The sequence below is a fragment of the Phodopus roborovskii genome, unplaced genomic scaffold (assembly GCF_943737965.1).
Source record: "Phodopus roborovskii unplaced genomic scaffold, PHOROB, whole genome shotgun sequence".
Classification (NCBI taxonomy): domain Eukaryota; kingdom Metazoa; phylum Chordata; class Mammalia; order Rodentia; family Cricetidae; genus Phodopus; species Phodopus roborovskii.
The window spans coordinates 9,925,992-9,946,178 of NW_026126461.1; the positions used below are offsets into that span (position 1 = coordinate 9,925,992).

Consider the following 20,187-nt stretch of genomic DNA (forward strand, 5'->3'; position numbering starts at 1 on the left):
CACATGCATGTGAACACATGGGTACAGAGAAAGAGAGATGAAGACAATATCATATCAATAGTTCTATATTGAGGCCATAAAAAAGGACTCTAATCACATAATCACAAATCTTATTCTGTTCAAGACATTCAAAAAATTAGGACTATCTAAAGCTTTTGGGAGAATAAGGAAGTAGAAGGAATTTGAGAATTATGCTAACCATTATGTTAAATGACTAACTAGATCAGAAAATAAACACTACAAAATCTAAAACCAAGTACATGTTTAATAGTAGGTTTTCTAAGTAAAATAGTTTTTTACATAATGACTCTGTCACTACGAAGGTAGTTCTATTCTGATTATACAACTTGATGTTTTTACTGTATTTTTTGCATGAGTGTGGTATTCTGAATTCCTTTGTGTTCTTGGTAGCATTTATTATCTGGCATTTTATTATAATCATACTCATGAGCAACATTAGTACATCTGTTGTTTTCCTCTCTCTGGTGAGTACTGATGTTGAACACTGTCGATTCGTTTATTTATTATTTGTCTTCTTCAGGTAAAATATCTACACGTAGCCTCTATTCTTTTTACATTGTATGATGCATAGTACTGGTATAATACCTAGTAGAAAAACTGTTGGTAGGGTATTATTATGGTTTGCCGCTCTTGTGGCTGGCTCATGGAACTGCTTTTAATTTTAAATAGTGGGCACTGGTTGTAGTAGTCTGGACTGCCATGCATCTTACAGCATCATTATCTCCTAATGATGCTGGGAGTTGCAATACAAGAGCTTCACTGAGGACAAAGATAGTTCAAGGTGACTTGATAACACACCACACACATGCTGACTCTGGTCTTGGTGCAGAAGTATTCAACATAAATTGCTCAGGAAGGTATGGGGTACTAGGAAAATAAGGCTGTGGTTTTCTAAATTTAAGTTCCATCCAAATCCATACACTTTTAAGTTTATTAGGGAAAGCTACATGAGAATATGCTCCATGCTTTCATGCATATCTACATATAACACAGATTCTGGAAAGCTTCCACTTAGAAAAAGAGCATGTACTTTTCACTTTGAAATTTGTACTCTTAACAGTAGCGTTTTAAATTCTGGAGCTTCAGAAACAACGTGGGCTTCTTTACCATTTCCTCCCTTGCTTATCCTATCTTAAATGTATAGTTTTCTTTCTGAGTTTGCTTGCTATCGGAGTTGAAACATCTGTTTCTTTTGTTTATGCCAACAGATCTCACAGGCACTTAGGCTTTCACAGAAACCGTTCATGCAGATGCCAGCCGGGTGTGGGCAATTAGCTGCATAAGTGCCAAGCAAGCTCACACTCTGTATACTTACAGATAATCATTTCCACCCCACCTACAGGTCTCTTCTCTTTATCTTTTTTATCGTTAGTGTGTAATTAAGCCTCTCCACTGCATCCAGAACAATGTTTTATAGTATGAATAAGATTCTCAGAAGGGCTGAAAATATGTGTAATTTTAAAGTCCCTCAACCCCTCATTTAGTAGATTTGAGTAGACAATGGATTTCAGAGGGACTCTCAGCACAGAGAAATACATTTAAGAAAAAAAATGAGAGAATACACTCAGCAGTTAGGCGAAACCCTGCCAGGGCAGCACTTTCTGATGTTGAATAAAATCCTGGGTTAACTATGTATTGTCGCTTCTCTGTGACAGAAAAGACGTTTCAGTTCTCTTATTGCAAAACACCTTAGGGTCTACTGAATTAAAGTTCCCTGCAGAGCACACAGAGTTACTTGTTTTGTATTAGAATGACAAAGATATAGTTAACCATCACAATTGAATAGTTACAAAGATACCAGAAATTAACTCTGTGATGGTGAGTTCTCATGATTAAATTGACTAGACTCTCCAAGGAGACACACCGCTGGGGTTTAGATGAAGGTGTGCAGTACTATTCTGCCCACTGGTTTGGGTCTCAAATTGAATAAAATGGAGAAGGGGGAGAGAAGGGAGAGAGGGATGGGAGGAAGGAGAGAAGAGAGAGAGAGAAAGAGAGAGAGAGCATCAACTCTCATCTTGCATTGCTTACTGCTCTGCCCAGATACGAGAACCCTTAGTCCCATACTCCTGTCATCATAGCCTCTATCAAAACTTCTCAGCCACCACCAAGGCCACTCTTACACCTTCCCAGCCACCTTGGCCTGTAGCATGGCCTTCCCTGCCTCCATAGACTGTATCATGCTTTCCCTGCCACCATGGGCTCTGTCATGCCTTTCCTGCCTTTATTGGTCAGCATCCTCTAGAGGAACAGAACATATAGGAAGAATATAGATTTTAGATGAATGTGTGTAATACTATTCCATCCATTGGCTTGGGTCTCAAATTGAGTTAAAAAAAAGGCGGGGGTGGGGGGAGGAAGGAAAGAGGAAAGGAAGGAAGCAAAGAGATATAGATAGATAGATAGATGATTGATAGATATCAAGCAGCTAAACTTCAACTCTCACCTCTCATTTACTTTCTGGTCTGCCCAGATATTAAAAGTCTTAGTCCTACTCCCATATGTATGTATGTATGTGTGCATGTATATGTTATATTTGTGTGTTCATTTATCATACATAATATTGCATTCATTCATGTATATATTCGTGTGTGTGTGTGTGTGTGTGTGTGTATGTGTGTGTGAAGAGAGAGAGAAAGAGAAAGAGAGAGGGCAAGCAAGCAAAAAGAGCTAGCTTCCTTCTTGTGTCTTTTATACAGGCTGCCAGTAGGTGTGACCCAGATTACAGGTGGATCTTCCCACCTCAAAAGATACCGATTAAAAGTGGTTCTTTCTACTTCAATAAGAAGTTATTTTAGATTGCAAGCTTTGTCCTCTTTCTCTGCCCCTGTGATTTGCGATAGGAAAGTCAGAGTTGCTGAGATTATTTAGGTCCAAGTGGAAGCTTGCAATGACAATGACAAGAATGGAACAAGTCATGCTTGGGATGAAATGATCGCATCACTGAAACAAGCCCATCTTAGAACCGGTCTTAGAACTATCACTATCTGAGAACCTTCAGCTCCGTGAGTCATGCCATTTGCTCCATTGTTTAAATCACTTTGGGTCAGGTGTTTGATTGTGTACTAACTGAAGAAACTCTGGTTAAGCAGCTTGAAATTCTAAGACTTGAATTTTGGTGCCTACAGACATAAAAACATAGGCAAAGTTGTGCAATGACTTTGAGCATTCGTAAAATGATCATGATCATATCAAGTTTTAAGTTCATATGTATATACACAAATGTGTATATATATATGGAGAACAAATATAAAATACTTTGCTCAGAGTAGTCTTTTATAATGAGTGTGGCCATTTTCATACCTGGTATACAACATGGTTTTTAAACATAAATGAAAATTAATTAATTTATACTCTGAAATTATAAGAAACTTAAATTATTTTTTTGTAAACACTCATGAGCGAAATAGATATCCAAAACATGGCACCCCATTGGTACTTAAAATAAGGATGCATTTGATACTTCTATAATATGACTCCTACATACAAGGCTCAGGAAACGTTGAAGAAGAAGGGATGGAAAGGTTGTAAGAACCAGGTATCAGGAAGTCTGGTGAGTCTTCTAGATATGACAAATAAGCTATGAAAATATGGCTGCTGCGATAAGATCTGAACATCTCCAATACTAGTAGACATCACAACATGCATGGAAGTAATCTCACAAGGCTCCCACCCATAGATGAAGAGCTATAGGCAACTGATGACTGTTGAGAAATAGAGAATTAGTCTTCTTCAGAAAAGAGCCCTTGAATTCATTATCCAACACCTAACAGTTAGTCCTGAAAACATGCGTGTAAAAGCAACACAAAGTGGAATCAACAGATTGCATATATGTATTAACATTTGTAGCAATAATAATCAAAGAAATAAAAGACCAGGAATTAGAGAGGAAGTTGGGGGAGGGCATGGGAGGAGTTCAATGGAGGAAAGGGATGATGTAATATTTTAATTAAGAGCAAAACTTCACAAGGAGGCATACAAGAGGAGGCATAATAGAAATAATTCAGTGCAAATAGAACTCCCAGACTTCTTTGCATACCGAGAAACAGTTGCCCTCTGTCTTTATCAGAGAGTGCATTTCATACAGAAAGCCTGGACTTTAAAATAATATGTGGTCATGGTACGAGTACTTCTCAATGTTGTTTGTCACCACTCTTAGAAGTTGCTTCTACTGCACATTACAAATGGAGGGAGAGTAGGTTATCTCGTACATTTTGACAGGGTTGAGAGGACTGTTCTGGTATGAATTAAACTTGTCATGAGAGTACTTACTGGTATCCACTTCAGTTACCACGATTGGTTTGGAGAACTGAATCCGGAATCCCCAGGGGTAATCTCCAGTTCCTTTGAATAGCCTCACAGTTCGCTCTCGAACTGCAAGAAAGCAAAGAATTCATTACTTTGCATTGACATTCAGTGCTGCACACTCTCATAGCACTGTAAAAGTGGTGTGTTCGCTTGTTGGTTACATGTCAGGTCCAATAGAAAGGCTCCAAGCAATACTAGACAATAGAATGCATTAATTATACTAAATTCTTGTTTTATTGTTACATTTTCATGCAATGTCATCTATTTTAACCTTCACAACAGATGATGATTAATGTTTAGAGAAGAGAATATAGAAATATAGATAGGCTACGTATGCATGTTAAGAAAATAAAGCTTAGTACTGTTAGGCAGCATTAAACCTTAGGTACGATGATGACAATTAGGGTAGACATTAATCTGATTACAGGGGAAGGCAGTTTCAGGAATCCTCTCTACCATTACTAGGAGTCTTAGTTGGGATCAACCTTGTGAATTCTTGGGAATTTCCTGAGCACCACATTTCTCCCTAACCCCCCAAATGACTCCCTCTATCAAGATAACTCTTTAATTTCTCTCCTCTTCTGTCCCTCCCCCAACTGGGCCTTCTTGATCCCTCATATTCCCATCAGACATCCCCTCCCTCAGGGGGGGATCCTTAACCACCCTGTCATAGCTACCCAAACAGCAGACAGGTCTTGAAACCCCGAGTTACTTAGATCTTTAAATAATAGAATTTATTACAACATTATTCATGGAAAACAAGAAAACTGAAACATAGTATACACAAGCTCATTTACAAGAAGCCAAGAAAGGTAAAAGACCTGACTCACTCAAAAAAATACAAGAACAATTGGTTTTGAAGAAAATGGAACTGTTAGATTTGGTGACATTGTCAATGGAGAATCCTAAGCTCTTCACAGACCAGTTCCCTCTCTCTCCCTGCCTCCCTTCCTTGCCCCCAACCTCCCTTCCATCCCACCCCCCCACTCCACAGGGAGGGTGATGTCTTCCAGGAAGGATCATCAAAACCTGTCAAGTCATTTGGAGTAGGGTCTAGCTGCCCCCTCCTGCCTCTAGGCTAAGGGAGTAACCCTCCATGGGGAATGGAGCACATGTATTTTTAATGTCATCAAGCTAAGTTTAGCTACTGTAGCCCTGTTACCAACCCACTTTTCCTCCCATAATTTGTTTTTCTTCCTGCTACCTTCACACCTTCTTTTCTGTATCATGCTCCCTGTAGTGTGTGTGCCTTACAATTTCTGCTTGTTAATCATGTTAGCTTATTCATAACATCAATCCATTCATTGACCCTCCTTTCTCTACCTCAAGGCACTTTCCCCTCTAAGCCCACTATGAAGAAGAGCTTCACAGATCACAGTCTTCTCTGTCCAGAATGGTTAGGAGTTGTTATTCCTCAGAGATGGGAAAAAAAGCATCATTCCAGGTTGTGAATTGGTATTTTTATCTTGGAGACTTGTAAACAGTATGTAAAGAGTAAATGATAACAAAGTATAATTGATAACTTTCCAGAATATTAGAAGTAGATTCTAAATGGTGGTTTGACTTATGAAAATGTTAGGCAATTATAAGAATTCCAAGCTATTAAAAAGGGGTGAGCTAACACCTTAAAGTGGGAATTTAATAGGACTCTTTTCCATACACAGTAGGAACGCCATAGATTGTCTGGATAAAATATTTTGCTGCCTATTTTCAACCTGTTGCTTCATTTTCTTTTTCTTTTGCTTGTTACTTCTTAGATCCAGACCTTTCTCCAGGTGGAAGTGGAGAGATGTTAAAGTCCACATCCAAAGGCACTTTCAGAGTATTTATGTGCAGACAAAATTATAGGCAAAATTAAAAGCATGTAGGAAGCCAAAGGAACTCGTGAGACTTTGAGGTGATAGACAAAGTTGTCCCTGAAGGTGGTGAAAAACTGTCGGTTATTTTTAGCCTTTCACTTGCTGTGGATTCTCATCTTCAACATGGAGGACAGATGTCCTTAGATGAGTATTGTTAGTATTCAGGCTTCTGTACTGCCCTGTCCTTGGGGTTCTGACAGGATATGCCCTCAGCTGCAGCCACTGAGAGCATCACCTGTGCACATTCACTACTTTCTTTTTAAAAGTGCCCTGCCCACCTCCCATCCTTCTGTCTCTTTTCCTTCTTATCTCTATCAGTTTCTCTCTGTCACTCTCTCTACCTGTCTTCCTTCCATTCCAATGATCCTGGATGCCAGTCGCCAGTGTCCAACTTCCTCTTTCCCCTATTTATGATCCCTTACCCTAAAAAAATCCAAAATAAAACAAATAAAACAAAACAAAATGAAAAAAACAAATACCCTCCATTTAAACTCTGTCCCAAGGCATCTTTCTCTTTCACACTGCTTTTAAAAATTACAACAAGCATATTTTATAACATTAGCAAAAATCTTACTATTATAAACTCTGCAGAGCTTGTAAGATGATTTGCTTGATTTTTCCCTCAATGATTCTGAGTTGAATCATTACATTTGTACTAGGTTTCTTGTGAGAAGTAACAAATACAGCAGAAGGCAAAGCATTCTGCCCAGGCATGCTCAGTTGTGACCACCTGGTTGGTCAGATAAGGGAGACAAGCATCTTATATCAACAAGGAGACATTTCATCCCTTTTCACAGGTTCATTGCAGTCCCAAGAAGGAGACATTCATTTGTAAACATTTGCTGTGCACTGCTTTTCTCCCTGGCGCTTTCTTGTGTAGTAGGATTGTAGAAGAGTCAGAGAAGGATCATTTCTGTTTGAAGCCAAGTGCTTGACACTTGTTGCCTAGAGTGGCACTATTCAGGGAGGGGATGGAAGGATACAGTGTCTTCATATGGATTCCGGAAGGGATGTTTGTTTTGTAAAATGCCCGAAGGAAACTTGTTCTTCTCTTTTCAACAGGAAAGAGAATAATAATATTGCTGAGAAGGTGTGGATTCTAGCTCTAAAGTTCTGTGTTCTGCATTACTCTGTGCCTCTGGGAAAGTTTGTTACTCATTAAGGGAATTCTCTCTTGGCATAACTATTTGGACAGTGTCTTATTGGATCTCATAACTTAAGAGGCAGAACTGGGAAATTCAAGGACTTAGGAATTAATATTTCAACACTCTGAGATAGGCTGGTAGCTAATCAGGACCAAAGAAAAAGCAGAAATCCATTTCTGACTGCTATAACAATGATTTCTAACCCCTCTACTGTTCAAGGTTTCTTGTTCCCTCTAGGTTACTCTCTTGATGCTATCCTCTGCTTTTGACAGATTGATTTACCCAACACATATTTGATTAATGGAAGATTTTTATGTGCTGAATTAAATCAAATCACATTTGTTGTTTTGTTTTTATATTTCGTGAGACTATTAAAATAACTTGCTTTCAAGGTCATGTTTCTGTAGTTTTGGTTTTTCAGTCAAGCAAACTGAATGTCAACAACATGTATGGAAGAATAAACATTTCAATAACGTCTTTAAAGGGTGAACTGAGCTGAAGAACTCTCCTGTGGGAGGGCACAATCCACATGTTTATAACGTGTTCCTCTCCCATTCTGAACACAATTTTCTCATATTTTAAGATTTATCGTCTTGCTTTCCCATGGCACTGTCTGGTGAATAATCTATAAGTGCCACACAGCTGCTGCTGAGAAGCCACAAATGAATGTCATTGTTGTTTCACAGACTGAGGCTGTGTCGTCAAGTAATTTATCCCTCTAGACAACACTTCCTTAGCATCATATTGTTGGTTGTAAAAATCCAAATAAAGGGCAAATATTTCCATAAAAATAACAAAACTCACACACAAAAACACCCTATTTTTTATATTTTGGTTGTGAACCTAGCCTTTAATGGCCTAACCATCTCTCCAGCCCATCACCCTACATTCTTCGGTGGCTGCAGCAATACATCTTTGCAGGGAGAGATCACCTTGTTAGACTATTTTGCAACTCAGAAATTCTAGGAAATCAGGGGTTGAGTTTCATTTTACAAGTACGAAATTTATTTTTCAAAAAAAAAAAAAAACAAAAACCCTAACCCATGTAAATTATCATTACAGTAATTTTGAAGTATTACTAGGTTATTAAAATATTTTAGTTGAAAATTGTCCACTTGCCTGTGGCCCACTTTCCTAATGTTTACATTCTCTTCTTGATCTCTCATTGCTACTCTGTCAAGAAGACATGCATCCTAGCATAAATAACACTTGAAATCTTCGTAACAAGCAAACAAGTAGGACAGTTTCAGTTTGATGTTCAGTGTGCTAAAAGGCTTTATAGTGCTCACTTAAAGAATGTAAACAGATTTCATACACATTCATATATGCACATACATATAAGCCTATGTATGCATGTGTATGTGTGTGCAAGAAGATATGTCACATGGATTATATATTATAATATACAACCATGATAACACACATTATATTATATATAATCTTATATAATGTCATATAATGTCTATGATATATAATATAGATAATGTTTTCTATATAATATATAGGGAAGCAGTTCCATTTTTTTCTTTGACCAATACAAAGGTAGCACATTAAGGAAAATTCTTGTCGTTTGATAACTGGGAACACACTAAACATTATAGTAATTTCACATTCCTTTCAGACCTTCTATATCATGGTTTACACTACACTTATGAGAGGAATAGCTGTGTTTTACTTATTACTATGTAGCAGATTCCGGGGGGGGGGGGAAAGATAGTCAAAAATAGTTGTTTATTTGGTAAATGTGCTGTGTGATTAAATTGTGTGTAATTTTCACATGAATATACAAATATATTTATGTGAATATATTATTCTACACAAAATAAAGCGAGGGACAGAAATAGCCAAGATGTATAAAAATGGCTGATTTTGATTTTTATGTCCATAATTTCAAGTTTTATGGTTCTATACATCAGCCAGAAGAAGAGCAACGAGCATCTTTCGTAAAGTTCCGTGGCTGGTGAGTTAGGCAGTACTCTACTTAACAGTCTTTTATTCATTCATTCAGAAGTGTGTCTTGCTTTTCTAAGATGAGACAGGTCCATTGTAGGTGCCTGGAATCCATCAGTGAGGAGCCCTGAGGCTCCCACTTTAAGTCTGGGGTTCTTTCATAATGTCACAACTTGGATAAAAATTATATATTGAAACTTTTATGTTTTTAAGATCACTCTTGGATCTTCATCATGGATCTTGTAATTTTTCTGATTTATTTTATTTCCTTTTAGTAAGAAGACTTCCTGTAAGATTTGTTGTCACATTTAATATTCTCTTGTGGGGCAGGTTTTATGGACCTCAGACTGAGTATACACTCATGTACTGTGGGCTGATTTTGAATTCTTTTTTAATAAATAGTACTTTCACTATTTTCAATTATGCATATACCTGTGTTTTTTGCTGGGATATGTGCATGTGTACACAGGTGCCTATGGAGGCCAGAGGCTTTTGAGTCCCCTGCATCTGGAGTTACAGATGAGCTTTCCAACAGGGCTGCTGGGAACCTGACACCAGCCATCAGCAAGAACAGTGTGCATGCTACTGAGTCATTTCTGGGGCCACAATAATCATGCTTCCCCTTCCTGCATGCAGGATTTCAGGCATGTACCATTATCCTCAGCTTACATTAGTTTTTACTTCAAATCTGGAACTACTGTTCTGAAGCAATAGCTCTTTTTTTATATTTTGAGAATTTTATACAGTAGATATTTACATAATTTACCCCCTCTCTCTCCTCCATTCAACTTGCCCCCACTCCCCCCAACACCTCCTAAAAATTCATGGTCTCTTATTCTTCAGTTATTATTGTTACACACACACACACACACACACACACACACACACACACACACATAAATACAATCTTCTGGATTCATTCATTTAGTGCCATTCATACTTATACATGTTTAGGTCTATCCATTTGGAATTATATGGCCTATCTGTGGGTTTGCCCATGAAGAAGATTGATTCTCCTGTTATCAACCTTTAATTACCTATAATTTTTCATCTAGGAGTGGAGGTGCTGTGAGATTCCCCCCACCCACATTGTCATGTTAATCCCTGGTGTCTTAGTTAGGGTTCCTATGGCTGCGACAAAGCATCATGACAATAAAGGAAGTTGGGGAGGAAAGGGTTTATTGGCTTACACTTCCACATCACTATTCACCACTGAACAAAGTCAGCACAGGAACTCAAACAGGTCAGGTTTCTGGAGACAGGAGCTGATGCAGAGGCCATGGAGTGTTGCTTACTGGTTTCCTTCCCATGGCTTGCTCAGGCTGCTGTCTTATAGAACCTAAGATTATCAGCCCAGGGATGGAACCACTCACAGTGGGCTGGGCCCTCTCTTGCTTATCATTAATTGAGAAAATGCCTTACAGCTGGATCTCATGGAGGCATTTCCTCAGCTGAGGCTCCTTCCTTTCTGATGACTTTAGCTTGTGTCAAGTTGACACACAAAAACAGACAGTACAATTGAGTCTTCTGGCTTAGTTAAGATTTCTATTGCCGTGAAGAGACACTATGACTATCGCAAACTGTTATAAAATAAAACATTTAATTGAGGTTGTGGCTTACAGTTTTAGAGGTTCAGTCCATTGTCATGGTGGGACATGGAAGCATGCAGGCAGACATGGTACTAGAGAGGTAGCTGGGAGTTCTACATCTTTCAGGCAACAGGAAGTGAAGTGAGACACTGCGAATGGCTTGAGCATATATGAGACCTCAAAGCCTGCCTCCACAGTGACACACTTCCTCCAACAAGGCTGCACACTTCAACAAAGCCACACCTCCTTTTAGTGCCGCTCCCTTTGGCGGCCATTTTCTTTCAAACCACCCCACCCGGTACCATTTGTGTTTTCAGGAATATCTCTTAAAATAGTTTTCATTTTAATAGTTTCAAGATTCTTCTTTTTCTTTTCTTTTCTTTTTTCCTCTCTAGACAAGGTTTCTCTGTGTAGTTTTGGAGTCTGTTTTGGAATTCACTCTGTAGACCAGGCTTTCCTTGAACTCACAGAGATCTGCCTGCCTCTGTCTTCCAAGTGCTGGGATTAAAGATGTGCTGCCTGGCTATCAGATTCTTAAATTCATATCAACTACCCATATTCTTCGGTATTTATGGCTGGCAACTAAAGAGGCTCTAGCTATGATGTTTCTAAGGCATATGCATCTTGCTGTAATTTGAAAGTCCTTACCAGCTACTGGTCTTGGCTTTTTACTAAGACACCTGGGGCTGTCTTCAGGATTCCCATCATCACCTCTGAAAACCCATGCTGTTGAATGGAAATTCTCTGTGTAGAATCCTTTTTCTTCAATATCAACCCGAAAGCCAAAATCCACAGAATGAGCATCATCTGAGGTAACTGAGGAACAGAAAAAGTGAAATTAAGTTATAACCTGACAAGAAGGAAGATCCTGAGCTCCGGCAGTCAAGGTGAGGAAACCTACAGGTATGTGGAGGTGAGGGCCCTAGGAATAAAGAACATTACTCTTAGATATAAGTAGCTAACTTTGCTTTGCATTTTTCTTGGGAATAACTTACATATTCTTAAAATATCATAATCAAACAAATATTCCCAGGCCTGTAGAGAAGAGTCAGCAATTAGGAGTGCTCATCCAGAGGACCCAAGTTCAGTTCCTCCCACCTACATCACAGCAATAAAAACCCTAAGACACCCCAACTCATGCTTAGTATCTAGAGAGGAGTAGAAACTGGAGGCCTCAAGCCATACCAACAATCCATTGGAACGACTAAGGAGTATACTCTGTGATTCCCTGACCCACACTACAACTTCCACACTGAGATTTTTTTTTTCTTTTTCTTTGAGGGGGGGATGTTTTTATTTGTTTTTTGTTTGGGCTATAATTATGAGTTCTGTTTTGTTTGGGGGGAAGGTCTCAAGGGCAGAGGGCAGAGATGAGGGGGCAGGGAGATGAGTACGATCAGGATGCATGATGTGAAATCTACAAAGAATCAATAAAATGTAAATGTAAGAAAAAAGAAACCATTTCCTCCCAAGAACAATATATTACTATTTAGAGGTCAAGTTGAAACCAGGTAAGATTAGGAATTAGTTTTCAGAATTCATTTCAAAATACCAAGTACAAGGAAAGGGATTATCAAGTACAAAATTGTGCTGTTCTGTGCTTGAAGGAGTCACTAGAAAGTGTATTTCTAAAAATCTCACCTGGCTGTGCATGAAGAGACATACATAAAAGGAGATGCATATAGTTTCATCTAAACTTCTGTAGAAGTTTAGTGTTTTCTCTGTGTATGGGAGTGTCTTGGATCCTGTGGAAGCTGTGTCAATAAAAGAAATGAGCAAGTCTTTCCATATTACCTTCTTTGCTTCTTTGTGCCCTGATTAGAAGGTTCAAACCTGAGTAAAATCTTTTCCAAACCTTTCAGCCTTCAATTCAGGCAGGGTTGAAAAAATATCACTTCAGCATCAAAAATTATTTTCAAGAGAACTATATCATTTATCTGCCTCTCTTAAATAGCATTAGGAATGTGTGTGTGTGTGTGTGTGTGTGTGTGTGTGTGCACGTGAGTGTCTGTGATATAAAGAGCATCACAATTCTCTCTATTTTATAAAATAGCAAAGTAAGTTGACCTCCAAATGTCCCGATCCTCCTGTCTCATCTCTGAAGTCCTGAGACTAAGTCCTGTGGCTATAGATAATGTCTCGGCAATACCATTTAAAGCACAATAGAACATCATTTCCCTCTATAATTCTCCTTGATCTCCTTGGGCACTGTAGTTGTTCCTGTGTTTTTCTCAGAAAGTCGCTGGATGAAATCTCTTTTTCCCAACCTCATCCATCCTAGAAAGGCAGACTTCTGCTGTGGGTTAGTAAGGCATATAAAATACTCCATCCAACCCCCTTCCCTGCCACAGCCAAGGATTGGTCTTTTGCTGTCTGACTTTTCTCTGGAGAATCATTCTTACGGTTCGTGTTCATTTCCACTTTTGCTTTCTTAGTACTAGACTAAAGAAGACAATTATTAGTCATTGTCCTGACACAGAGACAAGTGAACAATAGATTTCCAACTTCTCCATTTGCTTAACTAATCTGAGACTGCACTAGACATTTGATGGCTTGGGTAGGCACATTCATTCACTTGCTGAATTGATTTGAAATAAATGCTCTTCTCCCCTGAGCCAGGTGCAATAGAGTGATGAGTAAGACAGGGGTTGTGGTGTAGTGTGAGAGTGCAGTCAAAGCCAGGGCAGCTAGCTGTAGACAGAGGCATGTCTAGGAAGTATATTGCTATAATCCATTCCATTGATTAGATGGGGAAGAGCAGGTGGATATACAGGGAGGAGGGAAGCATGCCTATTATAAAAATTTAAATATAAAATGATAAGTCAGACACATTTTAGTGTTAGTACAACCACCACAGTATGAAAATACCACATGTGCTCTATTAGAGATGTCCCAGTCAGAACGGAGGTGCATATATAAAATATCTACAGGTTAAATGGATATCTATCCCAAAAGAATTTTGCTTTTACATTTGGACTCTATTTCCAGACACCTTATAATATCTATATGTACTCCAAAGTCTGCTAAAAATCTGGAATCTGAAATACTGTGTCTATAAGCATTTCAAGCAAGGAATAGTCCTCCCACACTTCTACAGGTAATGTTGATTGAGTAGTTCCACTTTGTTATGTTTGGTTGTAAAGAGAGATGGCATATGGTAAAATAATACAGTCATAAACCTGGTATGTAGATGGTATGAGAACCTTATGAGATGCAACTCTTATTGGATTAACATTATGAAAAGTTTAGGACAGAAAAATATAAATAGCTTAAATCAGACTGTGATACATTCTTCCACATAGCCTATTTCAAAAAAAAAAAAAAAAAAAAAAAAAAAAACACTTCAAGACTGTTTTAAGTAAATCTTAGTGTGATATTTGACCATGACAGGAAAAGTAAACCAAAAATTTTATAGTAATTTGTCAGCATGCTTTTCTGAGCTTTAAGGGTAAATGAAATGCTTCTTAAAACTATAATAGGACTTTCTAAAGTCTAAAGTTCATCTTCTATACTTTGTACCTTACAAACTCAGATTTTAAATGTTCATTGGTGTAGCTCACACAGAATTCTGGGAAAATCGGTTTATCTTATGATATTTTCCCTCTGGCAGCAAATGCCAGTATTGCATATGCAGTCATTCCTGGTCATGTGAGGGTCTGAGGGCAGGTCTTCATATGCATCCTCACTTTTATCAATATGCATGAGGCTGATCAAACAGCTCACTTATTTACCAACAGATGTGATTCTGCACATGAGTGGCTCTGTGTTCATTCAGTTAGCAAGACAGAACTAATGAACAAACTCTTACATAAGCTGAGACATAAAGTTTGTGTTAAACTCCAATGAAGCAGCAAGCCATGCACCTGCTGAAAATTTATAGCTGCTGGAGGTCTCAGCATCTGCTCCACATTGAACTTTGGTCTAAGCCGGTGGGGCCAAATAACTCTGTCAGAAAAAGTTTGCTACCAAATTAGGTTTGCTAAATTATTGGTGGATTAAACACTCAATACATGGGCATTCCAAACATGAGCTCTTAAATGTTTTGGTATTACTGAAATTGCATTTCAACGTTCTCAATAAAATATGGGCATGTCCTTCCCCTTCCATTTGTAGTTTTGATCTCATAATAATAATACTAATGATAAATAATAATAGTAATAATGATGATGACATGTTTTTTAAAGGACAAGTTAGCTCTGCACACCTTAGGCATCCTCACACTTCTTTTATTCTAGTGTATCATTTGAAGAAAATGAAGAGCTGGTGTGTGAAGATAGATGACTGTCCCAGAGAAACTAGGGTTTATTTGAGTTCAGTAGTTTGCTGTTTTGTGGAAGAGCATGAGTTCCCGTTAGGCTGTCTGTAGTTGGAACCCAGTTCTCACACTAATTATACATAGCTGAAGGACTCCAGACTCTCACTTCTTCTCTACACAAGGCTCTGATTAGCAAAATGAGGTTGGAAATACAGTCACATAATCTATAACTCTACTAGGAACGTCAATTGGACGTAAGTGGTGTAGCATAGAACCTAGCATTGTGTAGGCACATCACAATCCTTAGGTCTTACCATTAAACCTTTTTTTTGACAGATATTGTTTTTATTTTATATTAGATAGAGTTTACGTGTATGAGCATTTTTATGCGTGTATGTCTGTGTACCACATGTATACCTGGTGCCCACAGAAGTTAGAAGAGTTTCAGATGGTTGTGAAACATCTTGTGGGTGCCTGGAACTAAACCTGAGTCCCTTGAAATAGCTCCTGACCTCTCAGCTACTCTCCAGTCTACTTAGCTCTTATTACTAGGAATTGGAATTAATTCTCTTGCTTCCCCTCTCCCCTCTCCATCCCTCCATCCCTTCTATTCTGCCTTCCTACCTTCCTTCCTTTCGCTCTCTCACTTTTCTTTCTGTCTATATTTCTTTTTCAATGGCAACTAATGTTTGAAACTATAGTCCCATATAATTTTATTAACTGAGTGAAGTATGAGAAATGCTATGAGCTATTCTCACATGATTAAACCAAAATTCCTGCCACATCTGTTTGTGATATAGGGGCCATTTAAGATTATAAAAATCAGAGCCCCAGTTAGAAGTTCCCTCCTACTCCAGTTACTAGACTTGAAGTTATTGACCTAGTATCCCTTAGTCAGCATTGCCCAGAGTCGGATGGATTGATCAACTGTGTCAACACACATAAACATGTCATCCTTAATGTCTTTTCCAGTTATTACATAGGAAGTCAGAGATGAGTGAGATTAACAGAGTGAAAAAGCCAGCTGTAATGACACTCAATAAAGCTGTCAGGGTTTATGTCATCTATTAGTAGTCTGTGCTGACTCTAGAAATGATAAAACAATTCAAATCACGCATTAAACAGGACTAGCCCAAGCATCTCTGAGTGAACTGCAGGCTTTACTGAAGAGTTAGCTTCTCCAGAAATGGAGAACGTCTTCAATGTGCCGGTGGCTTGGATAAGCTGACATTCTGAGAAGCTGCAGACCCTTGTTCTCACATAGAACATGAACAAAATTGTTAGGATAACTTTTCACTCAAAACACAGTTTACCTCAAAGAGAACACAATCATTGTTTAGTAAAATTATTATGTTTGGCCATTAAATTTCAATTTCAATTAGCATGCCAGCTGATCTTGTGTTTTTTTCTAAGTGGAGTATTGATAAATGTTTTAAATAGCCTTCTAAACTGAAAAAAAATCTCTGATTTGCTGGGTTCATCAGGTTTCATTTTATAAATAGCCCCGCCATGGCCACTATCAAGCTGACAACCTTCTGTCACTGAGCTGTGGCCTAGAAAACCTGCAGAGCTAGCTTAGTGAACTGCCATGAGATGGCTCCAACACACGTGACTGTTTCTTTTTTCAATAAGTGCAAAGCAGACATGAATATCTAAAAATAGTAGCATGGAAGGATTTGCCATTAAAATGAAAGGAAAAGACCCTTGCTGTGATTTCAAGCCACAGAAGGGGCGTGATGATATGGAAAGAACCAGACACCATCTCTATGACACTTGAAGGCCATTTTCAGTTAATCAAAGTGATGAAGTTCCCACTAGGTTTGTATGATACATAGATAGTTCATTACTGGGAAGGATTACCTATCTTATAAAGCAAGAAGAAAGGACTTTGAATATTCTCACTGCATAAATTCTTGGGAAGCTACATAAACTCAACTTGATTTAAAAATTGTATCACCACTTATTGAAACCTCTCACTGCATTTATAAAGATACTTTTAAATGTCGAATTTAAAGTAAATTTAAAAGTTTTTCCATGTGCAGTAGAAGCTTTACATATATAATCAGCTTAGGTCTTTCCCAGATATGAAAGATCATTGAATGCCTATGAATCACAACCATGACCTGCAGGACACAACACGATAATTTAAGGTGCAGTAGTGGCACATATACCTCGGTGGTAACCAACAGGTCTCTAATCATACGTAAGACCTACTTGACAGTAAGGAAACTATGCCTGGTACTGGAAACCTATCCAACCTACACAGAGGAAGTGAAGTCATGGATCTTAAGAGAGAACCCACAGCCGATACTTTACTCACCCAAAACAATCCCAACTACGTCCTGAATATTTGTCCTTTATTTATAGATAAGCATAGTCCTCACCTTCATCAAAGGAAACTTCATTTTGTAACAGATCGATCATTGCAGAAGACCATGACCAGCCACCATGGCTACATCCACAAAACACCCCTGCACCTTAAAAGGTTCATGGAACATTGCAGAAGACAGGGTGAGAAGCTTTCTTTGAGACTGTGTTTTCTAGGAATGTCAGAAGCTACACTCATAAAGTCTCACCAACATGACTGCCTAAACATGAGCTGAACAGGAAAAACCACAGAACATGCTCCAGTGGTTGGAGGGAAGCCCAGCAGGACTGAACCCTTCACAAACAACTACAGACAACCGGGGAAGGCTGAAAGGGGGAGCACACCAACTGCTTATTCCATCACAAACAGCCAGCCGCTTCTGGAATGGAAGCATTCACAGACTTCTGAGCGAGTTGTACAGGAAGAGTATACAGGTGTAGAAATAAGCAAATATGCTTGCAACAACAATCAATGAGAAACGAAGCCACGAATTTGAGGGAGATCAAGGAGAGAAGTGTATCAGGGGGCCTGGAGGGAGGGAAGGCAAAGAGGAAAATGATGTAACTATATTATCTCAAAAATAAGAAATTATCATAAAACATCAAACAAAAATAAACCAACAAAATAAAACAAACAGACAAACAAAAAACAGACTAACAATTCTTCAAGAGACACCAACAGCAGGCTGTATATTCCTTTAGATTCTTCTTACTTATAAAATCCTTATACTGGCATTCCTGTTCCTTTTAACCTGTAAAAGCATAACTCTTACTCATTATAATCAAGATCTCATATTGAAAAGTCTTAAACCAAATTTCAAATTCCAATAGATTTCAACTTTGTTCCCTTACTGCTCAGTACCTTTGAAGACTATGTTGGGTGCGGGTGGGGGGAGATTCCTTTTTTTTATTTTTAGGCACAATAACGCAGGGTTGGCTTATTCACAGGTGGTTTACAACATCAGAAGGTAAAGTGCTGGTGAACTATAGAATTATGGCACAAAAAGAAGGTGCCCTTTAATGGGGAACTTAAAGATAATTATTAATAACACTATTAACAAAGTTTTGACAGGGGGTCGAAGGCTTTAAGGAAATGAAGTATACTAGATTAGAACTGAGAATAGCTTATGTAAGTACGAAAGAGAGCTGTATCATCAGTCCCAAGAATTTAACATCATAGAAAGCTGTGAGGTATGGGTCACTGTATGGGACCATGCCTTTAGAGACATAGCCAGCCCTTGTCCTCCTACACAGAAAGACCAGGAGTAACATAGTTTGGACCCTTATTCCCATCAGAAGTCTCTTGATATTACTACCAACCAAACCTAATAAAAAGCCAGAGAGCCCCTTGACATAGGCCAAAAAGGAGCAATACTTGTGCTAGACAAAAAGAGTTAGAAGGGTAGCAAAGGAATCCAGAGGGGCAAATAAAAGGTGATTTTAGAGATGATTTCAAGAGAGTGAAGGAAACACAGACTTCAGCTTCTTGTCTTGATGGAAATGCCATAAAACATAAATGCAATTATTGCCTAATTTCTACAGGGTTTATATTAGGAAGCCTGGCATGTTCAATTCCATATATTTAGAAGCAGGATTTGCATCTGAACTTTATGAATGATAAAAGGATGTGGTGTTTCAAAGTCCAGATCAATATTAGAGAGGGGGTAATCTGTTCTCTCCCCCAACCCTGTGTGTGTATAGTGTTATAAAACGTATAGATGAGTTTATGAACAGGAAAAGAGTTCACATTTTGCCTTGAGCTGTGTAACACTTGAAACCAAGATGCAATCTGTAAACTATGATGTGGAACCACAACATAGAATATATTTGAGTGTTTGATACAGGATTATATGAATATCACCAAGAGTGTTGAAAGTGTGAAAAGACAAGAACTAGAGGGACACAAAGTACAAATGTCTGGCATTGAGGACAGGAGACCCTGAATGGGCTATAGAATCTCCTGGACCACAGCAGAACCAGTCACCACAACAGAGGAATCATTGTATTGGAGAAAGCAGAATCAGTCTGCCATGTTTCACTACCTGTCCACATAATTTACCCAACTGGAGGCAGTCAAGGAGTGAGCAAACAACTAACATTCATCTGAAATCCAAAGGCAGCAAACTCAGCCAATGTGAAATGTGCATTAGCAGAAGAGTTTAGTAGTTTATCAGCTTAAAACCTCATACAAAATAGTAAATATTCTCATTGGCATAAAAATGAGAATTATCCAAAAATTAAAGTTCATAAAAATTGAAAATACTGTTGCCAGACTTGGTGGTGCACACTTTTAATTCCAGCCCTGCCGAGGCAGAGGCAGTGGGATCTCTGTGAGTTCTAGGCCAGCCTGGTCTACACAGGCAGTCCAGGACAGCCAGGACTATAGAGAGACACCCTGTCTCAAAAGACTAACCTTCCCACCTAATGATAAAAAAAAAATAGAGTTGCAAAACAAGAGACAAAAATTTTAAAACAATAGGCTAAAACCCAGGAAGGTCCTAGATGTGGGCTGAATTGCTAAGGCAACAGAGCACTAAAACTGTTTGGGACTGTGGCAAGGGCAGATGAGAGAAAAATGTTGTAGAAAGACAGTGCTAATTTCTGCAGGGAGTGAATCAAAATTTTCAACTATCCACCCAAAATCATTCCAGTAGGACAGAGGCAAAAAGATAAATGAAAGGGAATAGACAAAG

The 20,187-nt window shown here is 38.5% G+C and overlaps 1 protein-coding gene across 1 annotated transcript in view; it reads right to left on the bottom strand.

Annotated features, from left to right (window-relative positions):
* LOC127226600 (uncharacterized) overlaps positions 1–20,187 on the bottom strand; it is a 117,464-nt gene that overhangs the window by 64,554 nt on the left and 32,723 nt on the right. The window contains exons 6-7 of the mRNA XM_051190669.1: positions 11,521–11,688; positions 4,294–4,395 (exon numbers count right to left, since the gene is read on the bottom strand). Coding sequence (XP_051046626.1) covers positions 4,294–4,395; positions 11,521–11,688 — 270 coding nt within the window. The remainder of the gene's footprint in view (positions 1–4,293; positions 4,396–11,520; positions 11,689–20,187) is intronic.